Source organism: Oncorhynchus mykiss, chromosome 27, assembly GCF_013265735.2.
Source record: "Oncorhynchus mykiss isolate Arlee chromosome 27, USDA_OmykA_1.1, whole genome shotgun sequence".
NCBI lineage: Eukaryota > Metazoa > Chordata > Actinopteri > Salmoniformes > Salmonidae > Oncorhynchus > Oncorhynchus mykiss.
In genome coordinates this window covers 32,479,815-32,491,929 of record NC_048591.1, presented here as the reverse complement: position 1 = coordinate 32,491,929, position 12,115 = coordinate 32,479,815, and the positions used below count along the sequence as shown (strand labels likewise).

The 12,115-nt window shown below is 40.2% G+C and overlaps 1 protein-coding gene across 3 annotated transcripts in view; it reads right to left on the bottom strand.

The window, feature by feature from the left end:
• Positions 1–3,270: 3,270 nt before the first annotated feature.
• LOC110507983 (protocadherin Fat 3-like) overlaps positions 3,271–12,115 on the bottom strand; it is a 218,454-nt gene continuing 209,609 nt past the window's right edge. Inside the window, exons 28-30 of one of the 3 annotated variants that reach the window (XM_036965859.1) lie at positions 11,274–11,333; positions 8,436–8,471; positions 3,271–6,588 (exon numbers count right to left, since the gene is read on the bottom strand). In XM_036965859.1, the coding sequence (XP_036821754.1) occupies positions 5,891–6,588; positions 8,436–8,471; positions 11,274–11,333 (794 nt within the window). In that variant the 3' untranslated portion in view covers positions 3,271–5,890. The remainder of the gene's footprint in view (positions 6,589–8,435; positions 8,472–11,273; positions 11,334–12,115) is intronic. The other 2 variants (XM_036965860.1, XM_036965861.1) reach the window with 2 other exon arrangements.

Sequence of the window (12,115 nt, the reverse complement as noted above, 5' to 3'; positions counted from 1 at the left end):
AAAAGGTATTGTTCTCTTTCAGATTAGAAAAGGAATGTGTGAGTTACCGTAGAAATGACGCTGTTTAAACATCATGCGTCATGTAAATCTAAAAATCTAAACATATCAAGATAGAGTCATTTACTGCTCGGCCTTGACAGAGAGAGGAAGGGACACACGCACACACACGCGCGCTGAGTTACTGTAGGAATGATTGACATTGTCAGACCCCCAAAGCACTCAGCAAGCTGTTTAAACATCATGCGTCATGTAAATCTAAAAATGTCAATTTAACAAACCAAAGTAACCCACTGCTAGACATTGACAGAGAGAGGAAGGGACACACACACAGACACACACACACACACCAGGTCAGCGTCATAAGATCATCCTCACACACACCATGGCTTGTCAGTCAACATCATAAGGTCATCCTCACACACACCATGGAGTGTCAGTCAACATCATAAGATCATCCTCACACACACCATGGCTTGTCAGTCAACGTCATAAGATCATCGATTTGCAAAGCGAGAAAAGCCAAACACTGAAGCTGAGAAGAAACCCAATGACAACCCAGAGGGAGTCAGTCAGTTTTGCACCTCAGTCAGTCCTCCACCTCAGTCAGTCCTCCACCTCAGTCAGTTCTCCACCTCAGTCAGTGCTCTTTTATGAGTGAGCAAAAGATAGCGAAACCCCTAGGTCTCTGAAGCTCAACAAAAAGGAGAAGAAAACTACTCTGCTGTGTGTGTCTCCATATTTGTTTACTTTAATTTCAAACAACAAAAACTCCAAACGGTTGTTCCTGTAGGCTGATAATGCGAGTTATCAGAGTTTGTTCTGATGTGACAGTGAACAAAGTGGATTAGTTTTGGGGTGAATAAAGGTGAATGAAAGGAAAAGGTAGATGGGAGGAGACTTCAGAGAGTGCCGCAGAGTGTTTGACAGCTGACCTCAGCTTAGAGGTCAAAGGTTGAAGGTCAAAGACAGGGCATTGAGGGTTTAGATAGGAAGTCCATAATCAAGGACATTTCCTCCTACTTGTTTCCCTGTATGCCTAGATGTACTGTACACATTGGAACTTATTCTAAAACCGATTGCAGCCCTGAAAAATAGAAATGTAAGAGAAATTAGCATGACAAAGCTAAATAGCCTAAGGAAAGAGAGAGGGATGAGGAGAGAGACAACAGCTGAGAGAGACAGACAGAAAAAAATTGAGAGAAAGAGAGGGACAGACATACAGACAGAAAGCATTTGAGAGAAAGAGAGGGACAGACATACAGACAGAAAACATTTGAGAGAAAGAGAGGGACAGACATGCAGACACAAAACATTTGAGAGAGAGGGACAGAGGGAAAAGGTCTCTAGTGACTCTAAGCTATTAATATGAGATTGAGAAAACAACAGGCCTATCTGGTTTCCACTGCATTAATGTGCTATTAATAAACACAGACTCACTCACACACACACACACACACACACACACACACACACAGCTTGCGTGCGCGCACACATAAACACATACGCACATGAGGTATGGAGGTATTTATATACTATATTATTCACTGTAGTGTTTTTACGGACTTTACTGTAGTATTTACAGTTTATAAATACAGTAGTATAAATACTGTAGTATTACTCTAGTTAAAAACACTATAGCATATACTATAGTAATTACTGTAGTGTTTTTGCAGACATATTTACTATAGTGTTTCTAAAAAAAGATTTTCAGCATAGAAGTGGGAGTTTTCTCCTTGAGGAAAACTACTGGACAAATATTAAAAGATCACATTTTCCATAACTTGTAGGTAGGTAGATCTGGAATCTAAACAGATAGTGTAGAGCTTCTACTCTTTTATCTAACTTTTAGGGAACACAATATGGTATATACTTGGCATGTAGGTTTCTCACTAATTGGACGAACAAACTGGTATATGAGGAATGGGTGGGATATATGCTAATGAAATACTGTAGTATTACTATAGTTAAAACAAAGTAGTGTTTTTGCAGACATTACTGTAGTATTCTACAGTTTACTACGTAATTCTATAGTAAATACTACACATGATCAAGGGATACTAGTATGCAATATAGTATTCTACAGTCTCCAACTGTTGAAAAACCCACCGTCAATTGACAATCTTATGTGTATTGCGCTTTTGCTCTCTCTCTCTCTCGTGGGTTCACGGACTTGAGTTATAAGTGTGCCATTCCACCTGATGCAAGCTGATGTGTGTGTGTGTGTGTGTGTGTGTGTGCACGTCAGTCGGCAGCTCTATCTATTGGTTCCCACCGTGTAATATTGTATTGTGTACACCAGTGTGCGTAACTGCCAAAAAGACCACACACACATGCTTGCTATACAACACTATGCCTTTGACAGTTCGCATGGATCTCCTGGAATTAGCATTTTCCTTTGTTATACGCTAGTCAAGCCAAGTTAGGCATCTAGTGTTCCACAACTACAACATTCTATAGTAAGCACTACAGTATTCTACAGTACTGTATACTACAACATTCTATAGTAAGCACTACATGATTGAGGTATACTGCAGTGTGAAGTATAGTATTCTACAGGATAGTACAGTTTATTACAGAATTATATAGTGCTTTGTACCACTGTTTACATGGTTTCTATAGCTACTCATAATGTAGTGCTATGGTCCACTGGGTTGCGAAATGTTTTTTTGTTGTTGTAGTGCTGGACTGTGTACCGATGTATCTTTGTGTAATGTTTTTATGGGTCTGCTTGATGACTTGTGTGGTACTTTACAGCATTGTTTCCTAACTCCGGTCCTCCAGTACCCCCAACAGCACACGTTTTTGTTATAGCCTCAGACAAAAACACCTGATTCAGCTTGTTAAGGACTTGATGATTAGTTGACAAGTAGAATCAGGTGTGCTTGTCCGGGGCCACAACAGAAATATGTGCTGTTGGCGGTGCTTGAGGACCAGAGTTGGGAAACAATGCTTTAGAGCAGGGGTCTTCAACTCTTACCCTATGAGGTTTGGAGCCTGCTGGTTTTCTGTTCTACCTGATAATTCATTGCACCTGATTTCTTAGGTCTAGATCAGTCACTAATTAGAGGGGAACAATGAAAAAATGCAGTGGAATTGGCTTGGAGGTCAGAGTTGAGTTCGAGGGCTTTAGAGCAATACGTGATACTTGCATATAAATCTGTAATTATATCAAGTTACCTTGGAAACAAGTTACAGTTAATCAAGTTTAGTCCATTCTGTAACATCATAGGCAAACTTTTTCCATTGCATTGAGGAAGAATTTAGACTCGGTTTGATCAAGAACCTTTTTTATTTTCAGCATTGATTTAAGAAACAAAAAAGCAGTTAAAAATAACTCATTTTGTAAACTCAATTGCTGCAGTTAGATTAGATATATTTTAATACTCCCTGAAATAATTAAAAAGGAACAGAAACCAGAGAAAGATATTAAACAAAAAATAAAAACCACAGGGATGTAATGTAATGCAGGTTGTGTACATGTAATACTGTGGAAGTTCCACCTAGTCTATTGAAAGGCTATTTATCTTTAAAAGCAAAGGTTAATAAAAAAAAATACTTTAGTTGAAATGCGACCGGAGGAGGGGAGCGAAGGATAAATGATTTATTTATCATGGTCTCTTACGGTCCACATTCACATCAAACACAAGAAACTCAAAGAAAGTCAGTCAGGATTGCAATTCAATATCTACAAAATCAGCATGTAAACAATCTAGCTATCTATGTACACTGTACAAAGATTTTAACACAAACTTACATCTTTTACAAAAAAATCTTGCCCGACTGGATCAGGCATATTATATTCCAAAACAACCTCAAGTCCAATACAATTCCAAGTCCAAAACAACTCCAAGTCCAAAACAACTCCAAGTCCAATACAACTCCAAGTCCAATACAACTCCAAGTCCAATACAACTCCAAGTCCAATACAACTCCAAGTCCAATACAACTCCAAGTCCAAAACAACTCCAAGTCCAATACAACTCCAAGTCCAATACAACTCCAAGTCCAAAACAACTCCAAGTCCAAAACAACTCCAAGTCCAATACAACTCCAAGTCCAAAACAACTCCAAGTCCAAAACAACTCCAAGTCCAATACGACGCTGTTTTGTTATCTGCCCAGATGTGTGTAGAATACAAGTCCAAAATACAAGTCTAAAACTCATCTGTTTTGTTATCTGTCCAGATGTGTAGAATACAAGTCCAAAACTCATCCATTGTTTATTTTATTTTTTAAGCAGACAGAACCAAAATGTAACACTGCAACTGACAAGACCCATGATGCAACACTGCCTAGCTGCTGTGATTGGTATGGGATGCTACATTATTATATTATTTTCCCAGAATGCATTTGCATTGTGCATGGACCCTACTTCTCATCTATCAGTCAGTCTATTGCTGTTATGACTCTATGAAACTTGCTCAGTGCAAAACACATGGGAAGAAGGAAATAAAATAAAAGACATTGAGCTGCTTGCTGGGAAATGTAATAGCTCAAGCACACTCAATGTGAATTGTCAATTTTCAATGTCTATTTAAAAATCAGGGACTTGTGAAAAGACAATTACTAACACAAAAATTCCTCAGTGCTTATTATGCTAATTTTACTGGCCCAGAATTGACATATTATCATCATGCCCTTTGGAGGATTTCAATAATATAGCATGTTTCATGTAATAATCATGAAAACATAAAACATCAAAAGATACTAGTGCAAAACAATAAAGATCATATCATCCTTAAAGCAAAATGAGCGACTTGGCAGGATAGCAGTTTAGCATTTGGTGGGACAGAAGGAATGCTAAACTCTCATGGCTTCACAGGCCTGATTTTGGGGAGGAGGTCTGGACTAAGGGTAATATTAAACATATTCCACATCAATCCAAATAGCATTCTTAGAGTGGATAATAATACAAAATATCTTCCATTTCAATTGCACCACTATGGTCCTTTTACTATTTCACAAATTCTGTACAGGTTATGTTTGAGCGGATTTGTATAAAATAAAAAAAACTAGGGGGAAAAAAGACACAAATCTGACAGGGGGGAGTTTCTCCCCAAGTGAATTGCATCGTGGTTAGGGGAAAGTCCATTGGGTCTCTGTGGGTGAGCAGGTGTAGTGAGAGGTGGGACAGGGGAGCTGTGTGGAGCTGTGTGGAGCGTGCAGCTAACAATCACATCCGCTATGACAGAGAAGGCCATATCACAGTACTGACCATTCAATTACAATATTGTCCCTTTAATTTTTTCCCCAAACATTTTTAATCTTTTGTTTATTGATTAGCTCAGCCATTTTCTCTGGAGTTGTCTCTTAAAAGTTTGTATTTTTTTCACTTTTTTGTTTTCATTCCTACTCAGCATATCTGGTAGGCTTTATGTTCCTGCTATGGAAGAGTATAACACTCAGCTGACCTTGACACGGGCCACTGCTAGGGTAGTGGCTATGATCATAACCAGCTATAGGTACTAATGTGACAAAACACATTGCTTTCCATTGTATGCGGCTTGGTATTATCTTAAGGGGTAGTGGCTTAAGGGGTAGTGGCTTAAGGGGTAGTGGCTCCTGTCCTTGGAATGAGGGAAACTAGTTTAAGGATAAAGCCTGCAATGGGTGAAGTGGTTTATCCATGTGTATGTGACCAATACAATACAATTGGATTTGATTTAAGGTTAGTGTTTGCAATGGCAGTGGTTGAAGTGGGTACTGTTTTGATAACGTAGCCACTAGCTAGCAGTCTGTCCATTATACACCAATCATTCCTCTCTCAGCAAGGACCTCCATCTCTCATAACTCCAGCTCGACACACTACTCTAACGGTCTCTGTTCTGCTCTCCTGCCCATCCCGTCCCCTAGCCAGTACTCTTGACCCCACGGTGGGGCCCAGTCAGACCTCAGACTTCAGTCTGTTGCTGCATCTCTACGGTGTGTGTCCCACCCCGGTGGAGCTCATCCATACTGTCAAAGTCACTACCGCCCGCCTCTGAGTCATCAAAGCCGCAGGGTGCCGACAGGTCCGAGGCCGATGACGCGTTCACCGACGACCTCATATTCAGCGACACATTATCTTCCATGTCCCCGCCTCCCGACGTGATCACCCTACCCACAAAAGTGCTGAACTCCTCCCCTCCGGGCCCGCCTTGCCCCGCCTCCCCCTGGGGCAGCTGGTGTGGGGGCAGGTATTGGCTGGGGTGGAAGTGTGGGCGGGGAGACCTGTGGCGTCCGGTGCTGCCACTGCCACTCCCACTCAGGGTGCTCTCCTTGGAGGCGGGCTGGGTGGTGGGAAGGGTGTCGTAGGGGTGCCCCTGGTACTCCTCCAAGGGAGTGGGGAGGGGAGGAGGGAGCTGGTCCTGGGTCAGAAACTCCTCTTCGTGGGGAGGGGGGAAGTCACTGTCGATGTCGTAGCCCCCGAGGTAGTAGTCTGACTCCAGCTCCCGGGCGCTGCCCCCCAGGCGAGAGCTGCCCCCCAGTCGGGAGGCTGAGGCAATCATGTCTCCGTGGCCTCCTAGGCCGCTGACCTCGTAACTGGGCACCTCTTCGATGTCGGGCAGCCGTGAGTTGGGCATCCAGTCAGACGTGTCCCAGTGATACGCTAGAGGAGGGAGAGACAGTTAGATTACATTTAGCAAACACAATCTCTGCCAACATGCCCGATGGACAGTTCAAATCTGAAGGTCCATCAGTTAGTGGACCACTACAGTCTCTCTGTAGAGGTCCATCAGTTAGTGGACCACTACAGTCTCTCTGTAGAGGTCCATCAGTTAGTGGACCACTACAGTCTCTCTGCAGAGGTCCATCAGTTAGTGGACCACTACAGTCTCTCTGCAGAGGTCCATCAGTTAGTGGACCACTACAGTCTCTCTGCAGAGGTCCATCAGTTAGTGGACCACTACAGTCTCTCTGTAGAGGTCCATCAGTTAGTGGACCACTACAGTCTCTCTGTAGAGGTCCATCAGTTAGTGGACCACTACAGTCTCTCTGTAGAGGTCCATCAGTTAGTGGACCACTACAGTCTCTCTGTAGAGGTCCATCAGTTAGTGGACCACTACAGTCTCTCTGTAGAGGTCCATCAGTTAGTGGACCACTACAGTCTCTCTGCAGAGGTCCATCAGTTAGTGGACCACTACAGTCTCTCTGCAGAGGTCCATCAGTTAGTGGACCACTACAGTCTCTCTGTAGAGGTCCATCAGTTAGTGGACCACTACAGTCTCTCTGTAGAGGTCCATCAGTTAGTGGACCACTACAGTCTCTCTGCAGAGGTCCATCAGTTAGTGGACCACTACAGTCTCTCTGCAGAGGTCCATCAGTTAGTGGACCACTACAGTCTCTCTGCACTACAGTCTCTCTGCAGAGGTCCATCAGTTAGTGGACCACTACAGTCTCTCTGCACTACAGTCTCTCTGCAGAGGTCCATCAGTTAGCGGACCACTACAGTCTCTCTGCACTACAGTCTCTCTGCAGAGGTCCATCAGTTAGCGGACCACTACAGTCTCTCTGCAGAGGTCCATCGGGCATGTTTGTAGACAACAAAAACACAGTTAGATGTCAACCATAGCACGGGGAACATCCTGTACAGGGAACATGTTAGCTGTGTTTGAAGGTTTCACAACATGCAGGAGGGAGGCCTGGGAACGTCAGGGGTCACAGCCAAGCCATGGTGAGAGATCAGCGGTTACTAAAACACACATCACATATACTTCCACATGTTAACAACACTGTTTCATAAAGCATTCAACTGTAAAATACTAAAGAGAAACTAAGAAAAGAAAAACAAACAGTACGCACATCAAAGGAAATGAAAAAAAAAACTAAGTGAGAAGCACTAAAAAGTTATATCCATCCTGACAAGTTCAAGAAAAGCTTCAGACAACAAATCTCAACAAAGCAACGTCAACGAGGACAAACTCATTAAAAGCAGTAGAAACATCAGTCACATGGAGTAACAATGAAACAACACACTCGGAGGTGGGATGCAAATGCAATGCAGTGAGAGGATTAACCATAACATGTCACGGGCAGCAGGCGACAGCAAAGGAAAGCCAAAACTGGCCAAACTGTGGAGGGACGGCAGTGAGAGAAGCCTCTCCACCCTGGCAACGTGACATCTCTAAGGATGCATCAGGGCTGCTCAGTCAGCAGAACAATACTGTGACTGGGGCTAAAACATGCTGGGGTGTGTGTGTGTGTTGGCAGGGGGCCAGGAGTAACAAATCACACAAACACAGTGAGCTGGGATGGAGGCTGAGAAGAGGGGGTTGTAGTGAGATGGAGAGCGAGAGAAAGGGAGAGAGAGAGGATGAGAGAAGGAAGAGGGAGTGAGAGAGAGGGAGAGAGAGAAATGAAAAGAGAGAAGAAAGGAGCAAGGTGAGAGAGTGAGATTAAGAGGGAGAGAGAAGTAAAGGGATTGATGTGAGATGAAGAATAAAGAGGGGGGGTCACCTCTGTTGTAGCTCTGACCTTGGTCCATGACTGACACTGTCAGGTGGGAGAACAGGAGAAGAGAGCGCTTTAGCGTGTTAGTGTGTGTTTGTGTGTGTGTGTGTGTTTGTGTGTGTTAGAGGTGCCAAACAGGTGTTGGCATGGATTAGGACCGGACCATATGAGATTTGAGGGGGGTAATATGTCAGTTTATTTATGTATGTGTAATATGTCAGTTTATTTATGTACATGTAATATGTCAGTTTATTTATGTAAGTGTAATATGTCAGTTTCTTTATGTACATGTATGTACAGTATGTGTCAGTTTATTTATGTACAGTATGTCTAATATGTCAGTTTCTTTATGTACGTGTAATATGTCAGTTTCTTTATGTACAGTATGTGTAATATGTCAGTTTATTTATGTACAGTATGTGTAATATGTCAGTTTCTTTATGTACAGTATGTGTAATATGTCAGTATCTTTATGTACAGTATGTGTAATATGTCAGTTTCTTTATGTACATGTAATATGTCAGTTTCTTTATGTACAGTATGTGTAATATGTCAGTATCTTTATGTACAGTATGTGTAATATGTCAGTTTCTTTATGTACATGTAATATGTCAGTTTCTTTATGTACAGTATGTGTAATATGTCAGTTTCTTTATGTACATGTAATATGTCAGTTTCTTTATGTACAGTATGTGTAATATGTCAGTTTCTTTATGTACAGTATGTGTAATATGTCAGTTTCTTTAAGTACAGTATGTGTAATATGTCAGTTTCTTTATGTACAGTATGTGTAATATGTCAGTATCTTTATGTACAGTATGTGTAATATGTCAGTTTCTTTATGTACATGTAATATGTCAGTTTCTTTATGTACGTGTAATATGTCAGTTTATTTATGTACAGTATGGGTAATATGTCAGTTTATTTATGTACAGTATGTGTAATATGTCAGTTTCTTTAAGTACAGTATGTGTAATATGTCAGTTTCTTTATGTACAGTATGTGTAATATGTCAGTATCTTTATGTACAGTATGTGTAATATGTCAGTATCTTTATGTACAGTATGTGTAATATGTCAGTATCTTTATGTACAGTATGTGTAATATGTCAGTTTCTTTATGTACATGTAATATGTCAGTTTCTTTATGTACAGTATGTGTAATATGTCAGTATCTTTATGTACAGTATGTGTAATATGTCAGTTTCTTTATGTACATGTAATATGTCAGTTTCTTTATGTACATGTAATATGTCAGTTTCTTTATGTACGTGTAATATGTCAGTTTCTTTATGTACAGTATGTGTAATATGTCAGTTTATTTATGTACAGTATGGGTAATATGTCAGTTTCTTTATGTACAGTATGTGTAATATGTCAGTTTCTTTATGTACAGTATGTGTAATATGTCAGTATCTTTATGTACAGTATGTGTAATATGTCAGTTTCTTTATGTACATGTAATATGTCAGTTTCTTTATGTACAGTATGTGTAATATGTCAGTATCTTTATGTACAGTATGTGTAATATGTCAGTTTCTTTATGTACATGTAATATGTCAGTTTCTTTATGTACGTGTAATATGTCAGTTTCTTTATGTACAGTATGTGTAATATGTCAGTTTATTTATGTACAGTATGGGTAATATGTCAGTTTATTTATGTACAGTATGGGTAATATGTCAGTTTCTTTATGTACAGTATGTGTAATATGTCAGTATCTTTATGTACAGTATGGGTAATATGTCAGTTTATTTATGTACAGTATGGGTAATATGTCAGTTTCTTTATGTACAGTATGTGTAATATGTCAGTATCTTTATGTACAGTATGTGTAATATGTCAGTTTATTTATGTACAGTATGGGTAATATGTCAGTTTCTTTATGTACAGTATGTGTAATATGTCAGTTTCTTTATGTACATGTAATATGTCAGTTTCTTTAAGTACAGTATGTGTAATATGTCAGTATCTTTATGTACAGTATGGGTAATATGTCAGTTTATTTATGTACAGTATGTCTAATATGTCAGTTTCTTTATGTACGTGTAATATGTCAGTTTCTTTATGTACAGTATGTGTAATATGTCAGTATCTTTATGTACAGTATGGGTAATATGTCAGTTTATTTATGTACAGTATGGGTAATATGTCAGTTTCTTTATGTACAGTATGTGTAATATGTCAGTATCTTTATGTACAGTATGTGTAATATGTCAGTTTATTTATGTACAGTATGTGTAATATGTCAGTATCTTTATGTACAGTATGTGTAATATGTCAGTATCTTTATGTACAGTATGTGTAATATGTCAGTTTATTTATGTACAGTATGTGTAATATGTCAGTTTATTTATGTACAGTATGGGTAATATGTCAGTTTCTTTATGTACAGTATGTGTAATATGTCAGTTTATTTATGTACAGTATGGGTAATATGTCAGTTTATTTATGTACAGTATGGGTAATATGTCAGTTTCTTTATGTACAGTATGTGTAATATGTCAGTTTCTTTATGTACAGTATGTGTAATATAAAGCCTACAGTATGTGTGTACATTGAGATTACATACAAGCCATGTATTTTACACCATAGCTGAAGTACACGATCTTCAAACCACAGCACTGTCATGGTATTGTCATGGAGAGCATTGTCATGGCATCTCATAGAGAGAGAGAAGTGCAGGGAGAAGTAAAAAGAGCGTCAGAAGGATAGAGAGAGAGAGAGAAGTGCAGGGAGAAGTAAAGAGAGCGTCAGAAGGATAGAGAGAGAGAGAGAAGTGCAGGGAGAAGTAAAGAGAGCGTCAGAAGGATAGAGAGAGAGAAGGGTGGATGAGACATGGTACCTTCGTTTTCAATAGTGTCGACTGCATCATTGACCAGTCGAATAACGGTCACTATGGAGGCTTGTTGGAGAGAAGCAGAGGGAGGAGACACGATTTGAGACACAGGAAGTTGACAACAGACTCCCAGGAAAAAGCTACTATTGGCTGAAGATGGGATAAACACTAGGGCCGTGTAGTATGGGAGGTGTCTGATCAAAAGCTACAAATGGAACCAGACTTAGAAGTCTTCCACTTTTAGAGAAAAGGGTGCTATCTCAAAAGGGGTTTTAGGCTTTCCACATAGGAGAACCCTTTAGAGAACACCTTTCGGTTCCAGGTAGAACTCTTTTGGGTTCCATGTACAACCTTTCGGGTTCTACATGGAACCCGAAACAGTTCTTTCTACTTGGAACCAAAAAAGGTTATCTTATGGGGACGGCCCCAAAAAAACTTTTGGAACCCTTTTTTCTAAGAGTGTAGGAGGGGACTAACACAGAATCCATGTGCATGTGCTTATCCAAGTTTTGAGAGTATCCCCAGCAAGAAAACATACACACACCTACACACACACACCTACACACACACACACACACACACACACACACACACACACACACACACACACACACACACACACACACACACACACACACACACACACACACACTTACTTCCATTTACAAATGTAAACATGAGGTAGGGCTGTGTTCAGAGAGACGAGAGCTAGATTGTTAAATTATGTTTTGAAGACATTCAGTGAAAATCAGATGAATACAAAAATAACAAGAAAGAGAAATAAATCAAATGGAATTAACATAATAATGACATCAGATCATATCCACTGGAGCGGTCGTTCGCACTGA